The 16,070-nt window shown below is 39.7% G+C and overlaps 1 protein-coding gene across 3 annotated transcripts; it reads right to left on the reverse strand.

Annotated features, from left to right (window-relative positions):
* Positions 1 to 311: 311 nt before the first annotated feature.
* On the reverse strand, positions 312 to 15,850 carry LOC144210352 (splicing regulator ARVCF-like). 3 transcript variants are annotated; one of them, XM_077736979.1, is made up of 16 exons: positions 15,625 to 15,813; positions 11,963 to 12,130; positions 10,491 to 11,041; positions 9,428 to 9,906; positions 8,847 to 9,030; positions 8,647 to 8,764; positions 7,298 to 7,466; positions 5,557 to 5,574; positions 4,203 to 4,330; positions 3,977 to 4,127; positions 3,219 to 3,411; positions 2,586 to 2,697; positions 1,924 to 2,011; positions 1,344 to 1,423; positions 555 to 692; positions 312 to 455 (listed from the first exon to the last, which is right to left on the reverse strand). In XM_077736979.1, exons 1-15 carry the CDS (start codon positions 15,643 to 15,645, stop codon positions 600 to 602), a joined length of 2,553 nt encoding a protein of 850 aa, XP_077593105.1. In that variant the 5' UTR covers positions 15,646 to 15,813; the 3' UTR covers positions 312 to 455; positions 555 to 599. The 3 variants fall into 3 exon arrangements, with proteins under 3 accessions (XP_077593105.1, XP_077593103.1, XP_077593106.1); XM_077736977.1 differs by adding an exon at positions 15,824 to 15,850 and having other exon boundaries at positions 325 to 692; positions 15,625 to 15,719; XM_077736980.1 differs by lacking the exon at positions 15,625 to 15,813 and adding an exon at positions 13,706 to 14,104 and having other exon boundaries at positions 325 to 692.
* Between the last annotated feature and the right edge of the window lie 220 nt (positions 15,851 to 16,070).

The raw sequence follows: 16,070 nt of genomic DNA on the forward strand, positions 1-16,070 counted from the left end.
TATATATATATATATATATATATATATATATATATATATATATATATATATATATATATATATATATATATATATATATATATATATATATATATATATATATATATATATGTATATATATATATATATATATATATATATATATATATATATATATATATATATATATATATATATATATATATATATATATATATATATATATATATATATATATATATATATATATATATATATATATATATATATATATATATATATATATATATATATATACATATATATATATATATATATATATATATATACATACGTGTGTGTGTGTACATGTACATATATATATATATACACACACACATACATATGTGTGTGTGGGAAATCCTGTTAAATCTATGAACCTATGAATATCTATGAAGAATTAAGCATCTATAAGTAAATATTTGGCACGTCATTCCCTAGGATGAAAAGAAAAACTACAGTTACTGGAATTGTTTTTCCAACACATTGGACCATTTGCATAAATGTGCATGTAGGCGACTAGAGAAGGTGTCTACCGGGTCTTCTGGTTGTCAGACTATTAAATGGCCGCCATGTGGCATTCACACCCACGAGTCCAGCGGCGGAGGTTTGTTATCCATGAGGCCCACAGCAGGCCTGCCGGCTCGGATGAAGTGCTTCCTCTCGCTTATCGCCTACACGGAGGCACAGATACAAACAAGCAAAGAAGCCAATCAGGAAAGGCATGCAAAACAGGAAATGTTTATTCATTCGCTCATTTTCTGAACCACTAAGGGTGGAGAGGGGTGCTGGAGCCTATCACAGCGGACTTCAGGCACAAGGTGGGGACACCCTGAATTGGTAGGTAACCAATCACAGGGCACGAGGAGACGGACAAACACTGACGCTCACACTCATACCTAGGGGCAATTTAGAGTGATCAATCAGGCTACCATGAATGTTTGTGGAATGTGGGAGAGACCTGGAGTACCCAGAGAAAAGCCACACAAACCTAGGTAGAACATGCAAACTCCACACAGGAGCACCGACCTGGGATCGAACATAGGACTTTAGAACTGTGAAGCCAACAGATTAACCACTCATCCACTGTGGGCCGCCCAGGAAATGTTTAGCGCCTCAGAATATTATTTTGATTCATTCTTTGAGCATGCACTTCAATCAAAAATACTCCTATCCCCAGTCATTTCTATGAGCTGAAATGAAAGGATCTGCCACTACACAGTCACAGTTACACCATTCTCCTTGATTTATGTTTAGCTTGTCTGAATGAGGGCTCATACCTCACAGAGATAGATGGATAGAGGTATGATTAAAAATGTTTTTACCGGGAGAACGTCTCTTTCAACAATAGGTCCAATTCCATCTTCCACTCTGTCATTTGGCTCTAAACTGCTGGAAAACACATCTGCAAAATACAGGTATGTTGGATTATGATATCATCAAAACATTTGTCTCAGTTTATGGAATGCACATGAATTAGTATATGCAGCTTTACCTACCGGAATATTTACAAAATAGAATTATTAATGTCTGAATACCCCACAATACGACTTTCAATATTAAGCTCAGGATAATGGTGAACTCACAATAGGGAAACATGACTTATTTTGACTTATGTCACAAAATATCTTTATAAAGGAAATACATTTAGATTTCTAAAATATATATTTAATTTTTTTCTATCAAAAACTATTGCAGCCCACAACTTCGACTCAATTAGACCGAATGCAAAGTGGGCAAATGTGTGACTATATCAATCATATATATGCATAGATATTTAAATTGACTATATTATTGTGTTTAGTGTATACTGCATTTGTTTCAAAATTGCTTTCTTACCACCCTCTGAATTTGATAGACAATTGTAGGATATGATTTAAAATTCATGGAAGAATGTCTTCTAACCTTGGGATTTGTCCATGAGAGGCAAAGTGATGTCGTCTCCGCTTTGCTTCATAGTCTTCGATTTTTTGGTCGTTCCGGTTGCTGTCGGCTTTGGAAGACACAATTCAGATAAATATTTTTAAATGCTTACAAGACAAATCTTATTTTCAGCCATTGTGACAAAAAAATCTTTCTAATAAAAACTTGCAAACTATTATACAATTAAAACTAAAAAATGTTCCTCATCCACAATTATTTTCTATGAGGACCACATTGGCAAATATTTAAAAAATCTAAATTAAAAAACAAAACTCTGGAACTTAAAAGTTAGTTGGCTGGGCTAGGCTCCAGCACCCCCTTGAGCCTTGTAAAGATAAGCAGTATGGATTAGTATATGAAGTCACTCTTGTCCAATCAGCCTCAAGAGACTCAAAATCATACAAAACCTGGATTTCTGGGTTCAACACACATTTTGTTTCATCACTTTCTTGGATGTGTTAGGGCTGTGAAATAATTTACCACAAATTGAAAATTTGCTTAATTTAAGCGCACATATTATGGAAAATTGAGTTCCTTCCCTTGCCACTGGCTGCCAATGTGCTAACTAGACAACTGGCAACTATTTGGAATTGCTAAAGAATGATAATCTTATGTCTCCGTCATTACAAATATATGCTCATTACCTTAAAATGGCTTTTGTTCCAGCCCGCCTTATTGAGAGCAGTCCTGAGGTCCTTGAATGCCCAGATGGTCTGAAGAACATGGGATGCAGCCCTGGTTTCACGTATGGATTGACTGGATTAAAAAAAACACACACATTAAAAGGTAAATTCATTTAAACTCATTTTCAAGAGTTGTTTCTAATTACAATATACAATATATTTTAATGTCTGGCAGTACAGCGATCAAGTGGTTAGTCCACCTCAAATTTCTGACATTGAGGGTTGAATCCCTGGTGGATTACGGCCTTGTGTGGAGTTTTCATGTTCTACTCATGCCTGTGTGGATTTTCTTTGGGTACTCTGGTTTCCTCCCACATTCCAAGTGTGGTAGGGTGATTGGACACACCAAATTTTCTTATGAATATTTAAAGGTGGGTGGAAAGACAGAGTACAATTTAATTGAGAATTGGCGATTTATGAAATAATCTTATTACCTTTTGGAGGCAGTGGGAATTTTTGGGCGGGCTTAATATCAGGAAAAACCTGGGTTGGCCCTCCATATTGGCAACAGCTGTGACGTTGATTTTGCAATTTTTATATTTTCCTTCATCTACAGCCTGACAGAAAAGGCCTTTGTAGAACTTGGGTCATTACCTTGACCTGCTGATGGTCACCAATTTCTGCACGGCATGTCCATGAAGTAGCGTCCTTGCGTTCTCTTGGCTGTCGCTGACAATCTCGTGAATAGTGTTGAGAAGCGACACAACCGTGTCTCCCTCCAGATTCTTAGCCGGCCGCTGCTGGCCGCAAGGCAGATTGGCCACCAGGTCCCTCAGAGCGTAACTCCCTGCAAACCATGGGTAGGAATTACTAAAAGCAAATTATTGTGGTACCTCTACTTAGAAAATTAATTTTGTTGCAGAAGTAGCTTCGTAACTTGATTTTCAGTAAAATAAAGACGTATTTTACATGTAAATTCTGTCATTCATTTAACAGTCATTATTATACTACCAACTAAACTGTTAATAAATGAAGTGTACCAATTTTGTATAGATGTGAGTGCCACACAAAAATGAGGGAAGGCATTAAAATGAATAAATAACACATTTTTGTCGTTGTTGGGTGTAGTTGAGAGAGGATGAGGCAAATGCTTGACAAAAGATCCAAAAACAAGCATGTAAACCCAACTTAAAAACTTACAATTCAACAAACTTAACTTTCTTAGGGTCCAAAATGAAAAAATAAAGAACCTAGTTTCTTTGAGCACACTCTTATACTCAGACTATACACGACTTATACTCAGGTGTGACTTATTAGCACAAAAAATACGGTCGGGACATTTGTAAGTAGAGGTACCACTGTATTATAAGAGTGTCGTGTGCTGAGGAAGGAGCGGGCTCCCTTGCAATTACCGATCAAGTCTTTATTCCGTCTGTCCATGGCCAGGTTACGGAGAGCAATGGCCACCGCCCGCACCACTTTGTCCACGTCAGAGCGCAGCAGCCCCACCAGGATCGGAAGACCCTTCTCTTTTCGCACCGTGGCCCGAATGTAGCTCGACCACTATGGGGAAAAAGACCCAAACGGAGTCCAGAAAATCTGCGCATCTTTGGCATGAGGAATTGAACGAGCACTCACGGTCCAGTGTCCGGCGGCAAGGTTCTGCAGGGCCCCGGCCGCCGCCTCCAAGGTGTTGGCATTGTGACTGCAGCCGAGCAAAGACAGGTAAAGCCTCACCACCTCGGGCTGGTACAGCATCTTCAAACCTGTGACAGCGAAACACAAGCGTGAGGGCTGAAACTATCCTAAATGTTACAGTTTGGCATCAAATTTGAGACCATCAACTGTGTGCAGTAGTGTTTAAAAGTTTACACACCCCTCTTTAAATATCAGTTATATAATCAGTTTACAATAAAATGCCTCAAAACATTTTCCACCTGCCACCCATGATTGTGAGTGCAAATGGTCATCTGTCTCTATGTGTGCCCTACGACTGACTGGCGACCAGTCGAGGGTGCCTAACGCCCAAAGTCCTCAGGGTTCGGCTCCACGACCCCCGATGACCCTGATCTGGATATGTAGTCTTGAAAATGAATGATTGAAAGAACGTGCAGTTGCAATAAGGTGTTTAAATGTTAAAATATCACTGCTAAACACCCAACTCAAGGGGGGCCATTGATACTCATCGCACCCACCCCCTATTCACATTTGTTCCCCCCTGGTGTGTTAACTTATAATAATCATGGGAAATAATTCTGTCACAAATAGGACCAATAATCTGTCCACCCACTTTTGCATTAAGACATACAATCATATACTACATTATATGATCAAGTACACATTAAGTGTTTTACAACAATACGTCAACTGTCCCATATATTAGAGATCCTAACCAAAATCGACTAAAACACTTTTTAGCCTATCAATGCGCATTATTTATTAGATTAATAACAAGTACGCTAGTGGCTGTCTGATTAACTCAAAGAAAGTCGATGATCCATGAGTAAAAGCTTCTGGTTGTTTGCCAAATATTCATTGCTGCAACAGTAAAACATGCTTTATTTGCATTGGCGGGCTGCCACACGGGATGACATCTGCACACGCATCTTTACAACTACAATTTAGGCATTCAAGCCCCACACAACAACGATATTTGGATGCCTGTAATCATACAGTGTGGGTGAAAATTGCGAGAAAAAAAACGGATAGGGATAGTGGCCTTCTTTCATATGCCGGGTCATTCTGTTTCAGTAATGCAAGCGTCCTCAAGCGGGGCAGGTGCAGATGCGTGCCCTTGCATTTCAATGAGTTCCCCTTTGCAAGCCCTCCGCAGCGTCATGCATATAAAGCAATCAAGCAAGGCTTGAGACAGTGCCCCCGCGTTTGACCGCCCTACTGTACGTATGATTATCTAATTTGTAACTATTTAGGATTTGTTTTTTGGGGGGAAAAGATAACATGAAAGATTAAAAAGATGCAAGGGTTTACTCACCATGGCTGAACAACTCCTCTGGAGATCATGATGGGATGTCATAGGGTGAAAAGAAAGAAAAGACTTGGGTTAGAGAGATTACTCAGAAAACAAACAAGTTAAACTATTTGTCATTGTAGAAATTGCATGGTATTTATGTGCTTGAACCATATATTTCATCATCATTTAGAAATTTAAATTTAGTTGACTCTAACAAGGAAATAATTACATATATCTTGATCCCCAGGCATTTGCCTGTTTTCCCTGGGCTTGCATGGGTTTTCTATGGTTTACTCTGGTTTCCTCCCACATCCGAAAAACATGCAATGTATGCTGGATGAACACTCTACATTGCCCCTAAGTATGAGTGTGAATGGTTATGCCTCTCCTTGTGCCCTGTGATTAGCTGCCCACCACCATTAGTACCCACAGTAGGCTCCAGCACCCCCCTCGACCCTTGTGAGTAGTGGTTCAGAACATGAATAAATTCTCTTATAGAGTTATACTCATTAATAAAGCATAACTACCAATTTAACGCTGATTACTTTATCCCAAATTATACTTATAATTTGGTTCAACGGTAAGGATAACTAATTGGATTGATGTTTTTAATTATACGCAATAATCAAGCAATTACTATTACTACCAAAACTGCTATTATTATCAGTGTAAAGAAGAAAAATGTACTTTAGTGGTTAAAGTGTCATCTGTTGGTTTAAATTAATAGAATTGTTTACAATTGAATTGAATTCCTACTGTTGTATGATGAACTATGGCAGCAACAATAAAGATTATTATAAATATTGTGTTATTATTACCAAAATTACTATAGTAATTCTTCTTTTTGTTTACAATAACAATTCTGTATTCATAAAAAAGTTATGAAGTATTTTTTTCCTTAAAGTTTTAGAATTATGCCACAAAAATAGAATTCATCATGTATTAGTTTTGAATATTGAAGTGTAATTCTCTTTATTAGTATAGCACTACTTTATGGAAATAAAGAATAATTTTGAAATATTCTAGTGTAATTCTCTTTAAGATTGAACAGAAACATCGAGAAAGTTTGGAAATAAAAAGCTTGAATTCTCTTTTTAGAAAAGTCTTGTCTAATTCTCTTTGAACTACTGCTCCATGTCATGGAGTGTGTCGAGTTGTTCGGGTAAGTCAAAGCTGTTTGTGGGTTTTTCGAAAGACGGCTAAAACGTAGAAAACTTGTCATTCCTTTTACTCATTTCGTAAAAGCATTCTTATTTATCATCTTTTTACATTAAATTGTATTTTAACCTAAAGAATACCATAAAATTCAATGGGTTGCTGTCCTGCTTTTCTGCTTAGAAAACTTGTCATTCCTTTTACTCATTTCGTAAAAGCATTCTTATTTATCATCTTTTTACATTAAATTGTATTTTAACCTAAAGAATACCATAAAATTCAATGGGTTGCTGTCCTGCTTTTCTGCTTAGAATGTCCAAAAACAGTAACTCGCCTTGACTGCAGCTAAAAAAAAAAAATCGCCAGAGATTATCCATTAATTTATTTTAAACGTTCTAATCAAACAATGAAATAATAAAAACCTATACGACAACCTTGGAACTGCTGTTTTTATAATGTCAAACTAATCATTACTAGGCAATAATAGATGCATTTTAAAAGAATAGCAGTCCTACAGTAGTTTTACAGTATTAAAATAACAAATTCTGGGGTGGCAAACGGGCACTGAAAATTGGCCATATCTCACCAGCACGTGGCTCTCACCCACCTTTGGGCCTTTTCCCTCCAAAGCAGTCGGGCTCGTTCTTCTTCCGGTGTGGCGCCACTGACCTCATGAGCTGCGTGACGTGAGGCTCCTGTAGGCGCTCCACGCCCGCCACCTCCTTGTGCACGTGGTAGGAAAGGTTTCGCAGGATGCACACACAGTTTTCCACAGACTAAACGGAAGACAAGGGGCAAGAAACACTCCAGTTCGTTAACCGTTGTCAATTAAACGACTCGTTAATTTGCATTCCTGCGGTATGGCGATATAGTGCCCGCGTGTGTGCACTTGGCAGCTTTGGTGCATAGTCTCAATTAACTTGATGGAGTGTGACGCTTTAATGTCACATAAAACGTAATGCTTCCTGACTTGGAGCCAATAGGATTGTAACATTTGCTTCCCCCCCCTCACCCTCTCCAGTGGCTGCATCCAAAACAACATTACCGCAATGAGATGTGACATTTCCTGCCCTCTCCAAGCCTCTTTTTACATGCTCTGAGATCAACTTCCATCATTTGCTTGGAAACTCTTTAAGCGGTTAATGTCTTCATGGAGTGCTCCCACGCTAAAATAAGAATTACACAGTGCATACTGCCTCCATTTTTTACACACTAATTAAATGATAGAATGCTGTCAAATAGTATTCAATTATCGAGACTCGCACAGATCCACAATTATTTACAATTAAAAGGATTTAAGTAACAGTTTGCCTCTCCATTGTTGAAGCCGATAACGCGAGGGAAGGATTTGGACAGAAAGGAGTCATTGAGACTCGTTGAGATTGTTGTGCGACGAGTCGAAATACAAAGTAGAAACTGGGTCGGAGTAGGAAGTAATGTCTGAACAACATTATTCCACTGAAAGTTTACCAGACAAGTTCCAAATCACCATAACATCATCTATGAGCCGCACTAACATCGGATCTACTGAATGCTATATACCTTACATTAACACCTCTCAACTCCACACAACAGAAAACATAGCGATTGAAAACCCTCAAATTTGTCATCTGAAAATATTGAAACCAGGATTTTTTTAAATTAGTTTTTACTGTTTGTTGAACAGTAAAAACAATAACAATAAAAATTAATGCAACCAGTAAATGGCCAATCTTTTTTTCCATGTATTTAAGTTATCCCGACTTGTACAACTGGTACTAGTCAAGACACGCTTTGTTTACAAATATTACACAATGTTATTGTCTGTTACTATTAATAGTTTCTACAGACATGTATTCCCACATAACATAACATCGGTATCTGTCTCAGATATCACTAGCATTCATATAAATAGAAATCTGGTTTAAATATCCAAATGTGTAATGCACTGTCCACCACTACATTTTGACAACCAACCTTGTTGTCCGTGTCTTTGTTGACAAAGGCCGAGTGAAGGGCATGAAGGAGGGCATCCACAAGTCCTTCGCACTCTCTCAATCGCTGTCGAGCCTCGGCGCCATCCGAGCTGATGTTCCTAAGTTTAATAGACAACATCTTCTATCAGAAGCCCCCCGCCTCCCGAAAAACATTAACGGGCAGAAGGCGACCAAGGTTACCGCAGACATCCCGACGTGTTCTTGAAGACGGTGGTCCACTGCGCACTCTGCCTCGTCAAAGGGTCACTCAGCTCTCTCCTCCAGCCTGAATGGGGGATGATGATTTCTTCGTTGAGCGTTTGCAGGCCGTGATCGATGACCATCATCTTCAGGGGTTCGTGTGACGAGAGGTTCCACATGGTGCCTGGATGGAGCCACCAATGAGACAATATGACGAGCCATATGTTAAGCTGACTTCAAGAAAAAAGCTGCCATTCAGGCCTGTTTTTTTTAATATAACCTCTATTAAAAATGACTAATTTTAGAATAGCTAATTGAAAGGAGTTGTGAATACATTTTTAAATCACCAAAGTTTTGATTCACAGATTTGTCTGTCTTCTTCTTTGTTTTTTCCAGCAGTCTGGATGCCTAAAGGTCAATTTTGATGACATTATGATCCCGTTTGATAGTTGGAGACATGGTTGGTGGGAACATTGCTGTGTGTGTGGGTTTTATCGATCTAATCTGGAGTACTGTATCCAATAAAAGACCAGAGAAGACAAACCCGTGACTCGGAAGTCAAGTGTCAAGTAGTACCATACCTGTGACTAACTCTTTGACCTCCATGCTGCCGGTTTTCCTCAGGAGTCGGACCAAAGCCTGGATTCCGTCGCAATTCTTGATAGCCATTTTGTTGTTGTGGTCCTTCCCGTAGGATATGTTCCGCAGGGCTCCGCAGGCCTTGCGGTGGACTTCAGCTTTTGGGTGGTCCAATAGGTCCACTAACATGGGCACGCCGTTCAGCTGCCGCACTTCCTGCTTAATGCGGTCGTTCTCGTAGCATAGATGCTGCAGGTAGGCCGCGGCGTTGGACTTGACCGGGTCCATCGGGTGACCCAACATGGAGATGACTTCTTGCAGATTGGGGTCCCTCCAGCGGGGGTCCCTGCGAATGCTGTCCAGACTCACCATGCTGCTACGCTTGTGAGGGAACTGCAGGGTCTGCGCTCGGCACATGGCTTGGAAGAAAGGGTTCAGGCTGCCCTCCAGCTGTGCCATGAAGGCCTCGTCGTACCCACTTCTGGAGAAATAAAGGTTGACCGAACTATTAGTTGGGTTATTTTTTTTTTTTTTTTACCAATGATAGGAAATAAAGTTCAAACACTTCACAAAAAGACTTGAATTATTTTGGACCATTTTGTTGTCTCATACTCTTGATTTGGCTCCTTAAATTTGAAGATTGGTTAGATGCCTTGAGTTATGAGTTCAGTGTGATGATTTTAGTAGATTTGTAACTCAAATAATCATTTTCAAAAATCCCTTTTCAGGACGGAAATGCATTTACTAATCTGTTCCAAACTCGACCCCAAATTATCAAAACAATAGCACTCTATAATATTGTACAATAAATCATAATTAATGGTATAGAAATAAGCAGCAGTAGTATGAAAACTTTTATTATTAATACTACTACTACAACAACTATGACGACGACTACATATATAATATAAAAACAGCAACATGGGTTATTGACCTAATGAATGATTCAGGGTGAACGCAATGTCTTAAAAACCAAAAGGTTATCTTTAAAAAGAATACTCAATTTTTTCACTTAACATAATGATTTAGTCAGTCGGTCCCCTAGAATATTCAATAACACCTTACCTGGTTCTGGAAGGCTCCCTAAGGAGCTCCATGGTCGTAATGGGTCTAAAGTTGTGTATCCCGCCCAAGGTGGCATAAGTGGCCGCCGGATGATCATTCCTCATGTCCACTGTATTATCCGCCCGGTCAGATTGGCCTTCGTCCCCTGCTGGGCCACTGAATGCCCCCGTAGTGTAGCCATCCCTCAGGAAGGGCAACGTGAAGTGTGCCCCAGGCTGGAAGTTTTTGCTTGGCCAGTAGCCTTGCAGGGCCGTAGTTCCACGCGACAGGCTGCCGTAGCCGGCACGTAAATCCCCGCAATGGGGTCTGAAATTGTCAGGGAGGGCGTAAACCCGGCTCTGATTGTCCAGGTTGACTGACTGAGGATCACTAGGCTGAGGAACCAGCGGAATTGCTGTAGCGTTGGGTGCGTGAGAACTTTCGGTTTCAGCAATTGGCTCCTCTGGAACAGGTGGATCTTCTACATGAACCGATGGACCTGGTGGTTGTAGGTTCTCCTGCTGCAACTCAACTGGGGTTGGGTCCACATCTTGCTCTACAACCTTTAACTCCTTGAAATACACACATGTCATCATTGAATATCATCATTTAACATGTATGTTGACAGCAACGGCCTAGAAAAACTAAGCAAGGCACTAAAAGTGCTGCTATAGTCCATTCACTTCATCCAAAAAGCATTTACATTCAGCTTGTCTTGATATAAGAACCATTTAATATTATAAAATTGACCCTTCAAAGTGCTCAAAAATCAATTTTAGAGGCAACATAGGAACTCGCAATGTGACATTTAGCCACTGTTGATTTTTTTTTTTTTTAATGGAGGCAATCATATCTGATCTTTTCCAACAATTATTAATGAGCCTATAGTAATAGAAAATAAGTTTATGTTTGAGTCTAATGAAAATGTCAGAGTCAGGCCCACATTCTCAAGAGGATTGAAAATGGACATATGCCTGCTTTTTGGTTTTTGCTGCAGTGTGGACATTTTGCTTCAAGGTTAAATAATTCAATTGAATCTCTAATTGGGTACAACGACTAGCAATTCTGAGATCAAGCGTTTGAATCAAGCCTTGACCTTATTGTTCTAAATTTGCATCTTTTCCAAGTGCCTGTGTGAGTTTTCTCTGGGTAATCTGGTTTCATCCCACATCCCAATAACATAAATACGAGCATATTGGAACACACAAAATAGTTATAAAGGTATGTAGATGAATGGCTGTTTGTCTCAGTATGTCCTGTGATTGGCTGGCTCCAGTTAAAAGTGCTCCAGCACCACTTTATGACGATAAAGTGGTTTGGAATGAAAGAATGAATGAATGGGCGGTGGAAAGTATCACTTATTTATTAAAGCAGTTCGAGTGGAAACTAAACTCAAAGTTGAATCGAATATTAAATGAATTACAATGAACTGCTTAGAAAGTGAACCTTGTTTAATTGTTAAGTGAGTTGGGTGAGCGAGTGTCACATCACACCTCAGTGTCAGTCTGCAGCGGCGTGTCAGCCTCAGTGGAGCTGTCGTTGATGGACGTCATGGCGGAGGCGATGGATGTGTCCATTTCGTCTGACTGCAGCAGATCCACCTTTGCTTGTTTTACTTCCTGTGAGTGCTGCATTACAGGAGGCCCCTCAGAGCTGTGTTCCTAAAACATAATTGAAGGATGAGAACAGAGCAGCATTTGAATCATTCCCTGTCAGCGCAAACACATTTTGACAATTGGATCGATAAACATCAGGAAAGCGATGTTCTTTGCTTTTAGAAGCGTATAAACGTGTCCTTTTTTCTGTACTTGGCCAAACTTTGCACGCTGATTTGACTCAGCACAGCTCTTTGGATAACGACTCCAAATGGCAATAAGAGCATCCAATTCAATGCAAATTACAATAATGTCATGAAGATTTTTGTACAACTGCCAAATCTAACTATTATCAAGCTGATGAATAATTTTCAGCACTTTAAAATGACAAGGACAGCCATGTTTTTTTTCCATTGTGGATATGGAAGCTTGATAATGGCCATACTTTGCTGAAGATAGCTGCAGGAGAAGAGAGCTAGCAATCGAATAGGGCAGAAATAAATAAGAAAAGCTATCAGGCACATGCAGTTTTATGTGAAATGCATCAGTTAAATGAACGATGGCACAATCGAGTGAACGAGCGTGCAGATAAAATGGAAACACTAATCAACTCCAGCAATCCTGTCGCAAATCTTTTTGCTTACAATTACTAAGCGGCTCTCGAGCGGTCGCCGCCGCACTGTGCATGACAAAAATTTGACACGAGAACTCAGGCTTCTGCTTTCAATAGGCTCCTCATCCCAAAATGTGAAAATGCAAAGAGCCACGTAATAGTCATTAATACAACTTCCAGGTGTTTTTGTGAGAGGACTTCATGTAGCTGCGATAGAATGATGATGGATTTCGAGAGCAGTGTCATCCGGACAGACAAGGGCCCCGCTTGTCGTCGTCTCCCTCAGTGTGATGAGTCAAGCTCCAGAGGGGCCGCCAAAGCTTATTCAAGAAAGTCAGTGCAGCGTCACTAAAAGCACACGCGCCCGTTCGCCAAATAGGTCGCGATGATCGCTCGCAAGCTGACTGGGACAAAACAACAAGTGGAGAACATGCTATCCCTATGGCGGGGGAAAATTGAAACCTTACAATGATACATTTTCCTCATGTTTTCAAAGGTTAAAGCGAGCGTGACAATGTGTGTCCAGATCCAAATATTGGAGACGACTAGTCATCATTTTTGGACTTATATATACATATACATATACATACACATATATATACACATACATACATATATATACATACACATATATATACACATACATACATATATATACACATACATACATATATATACATACACATACATATGTATATATACATACATATACATACATATACACATGTATATACATACATATATATACATACATATAGACATGGATATACATACATGTATATACATACATATATATACATACATATAGACATGGATATACATACATATATATACATACATATAGACATGTATATACATACATATATATACATACATATAGACATGTATATACATACATATATATACATACAGATAGACATGTATATACATACATATATATACATACATATAGACATATATATATACACATACAGACATATATACATATACATATATACACACACATACACAAATAAATAGTCACTTACCCTACAAGGGTTAAAGTTCTTAAGTGTGGAATTCTAAATAGTTGTCCTATTTTGTCACCACTGTCCCACAAAGGGTCAAATTATAATGCAAACCAGCAACCAAAAAATAAATAGGCCACACTGATCTCTGAATGGGAGTCACAAAGATTGTCCCCTGGGCCACAAGTTGGAGACCCCCGAGTTCCTCCTGTGACAGGATCCTTCACAGAAAAGCTGGAGAGTCTATTAGATAGATGTTCTATGTCCATGTGAAGGGCACAGCCAACTCATTAAAACTCAAAATATCAATCCTGAAGAAAAATCCTGGATATTAACTTTAAGAAGCCATCGTCGTGTCATTTTGATCTCTCTCAAACGTGACAAGTTGTTCCCTACTCTGCTTTCTGTCCGTTCCTTCTCACTGACCCACTGACGTCGGCCTTGGATACAATTATGCAATCATTTTGGAGACAAAAACCCTGCGACCCTGAAGGCCTCAAGAGGAAGTAAACTGAATTCAACAAACAAAATCTGCTAAATGTGGAATAAATCTGTAGATATCAGTTGATGCTTTATCTTTCCATTCATTTTTCGTACCACCAATCCTCAAAAGGAATGCATGGGGTGCTATAGGCTATCCCAGTCAACTCAACAGTAGGCGGGGGACACCCTGAATTGGTTGCCAGGCAGTCGCAGGGAACAATGAGACGATTGACTACTCACGCACAGACACTAAGGAAAATTCAAGCAGCCAAAACATACATATTTTGTGAAGGTGGGAGGAAAACAGAGTACCTGGAAAAACCCACGCAAACATGAGAAGAACATGCAAACTCCACACAGGAAGGTCAGAATCCACCACGGATCGAACCCCCGATCTCAAAACTGTGGGACAGACGTACTAACCACTTTATGCCTTTTGAAGATTCATCAATTTTATAATATAGCTTTAAATATATATATTTTTAAACTCATTCATTCGTTTTGCGTACCCCTCATCCTCACAAGGATAGCAGGGTTGTTGTTTTGTTTAGGTATTTTGAATTTGCATTGTAATTATTTTACCATGGATGGAGAGATAGATTGATAGATTTTTTGTTTTACTTCAACTCATTGTCTGCCATTGACAGTGACAAGAATCCAATACATTTTTACTATGTACATCTGACAGCCATTGATAAAATTGTAAAATATTTTTTTCAAAAACATTGGGAAATTTAAAAGTAAAATAATGTAAATTGTTTTTTAAAACGCCCATTACATTGATGAAAATGCAAAGAAAATAAAAATCAGACAATAAACTAAAACTAAATATTTTGTAAATCTACAAAATTCACCAATTTACAAGCTATGCTCTTTTTTAACTACAATCGAAAAAAAACATGCATTCCCCTGACTCCCTTTTTTAAATGCACCTAATAGTTGACCCCCCCCTAAAGTCTTCACAGTCACATGCATCATTAATCAAATATTAAAACCCTAATTTTCTGCTCTCCCATGAGCAAAATCAAGTCTTCCCCTCTTTTAAACTTCCAATTGCATTCTCTTTGTACCCTCAAAGAGTTAAATACTGCATGGTCAGCTTTAACATGATACACGATGGCAGCAATGTGCACCCCCATGTGTGCGCACTATTTCATTTCCCCCCTTCCATCCCTTGCTATTGGGGCAACCTCCTATGACTCCATCCCAAATCAGCCCCTCACCATTCCCAATTCCTTCATACAAGCACACACACACACACATGCGCACACACTTGATGTAAGCATCATGCACTCCTTCTCCTCTGCACTAAACAGCGGGCAGTTGACGCCTCCTGCATGACAGCGGCACAATGCAAGGAGAGGAAAAGAGAAGATCGCAAGAGGACAACACACACAAACAAACACACACACACACACACACACACACACACACACACACACATCTGTACATACTACCTCCTTGACTTGTGCGGGCATGGTGGAACCTCCTTCAGCTCTCCCCTAGATTGATGCACAAGGTGCGTCCTTCCCTTCCTCTGCCGAATTCCCGCCTGTGAGCATGTGAGGCAGTTCAGACATCATCCAGCCATCCAACACACACACACACACACTCACATATAAGCAAACCCTCCCTCTCCACTGCACCCTTCCTCACCCTCAGCAGCGCACACACTTTGCAGGCAGGCGCAGAGGCATGCACACATTTTGTCCAACACAGACGTGGAGGGGGCGGTAGGTAGTCGGTGGGGGTCCTTCTCCCCATTACGGGAGCCACACACACACACACGCCAGTACCACCCCCTCCTCCTTGATGTGAGCCGCAGTTAATGTACGCACTATAAGCAAGGTGCTGAATTCACAGCCCCCCCCAAAAATGCCTGACAATCTGCACAAACCCTAAA

This window comes from Stigmatopora nigra, chromosome 17, assembly GCF_051989575.1.
Source record: "Stigmatopora nigra isolate UIUO_SnigA chromosome 17, RoL_Snig_1.1, whole genome shotgun sequence".
Classification (NCBI taxonomy): domain Eukaryota; kingdom Metazoa; phylum Chordata; class Actinopteri; order Syngnathiformes; family Syngnathidae; genus Stigmatopora; species Stigmatopora nigra.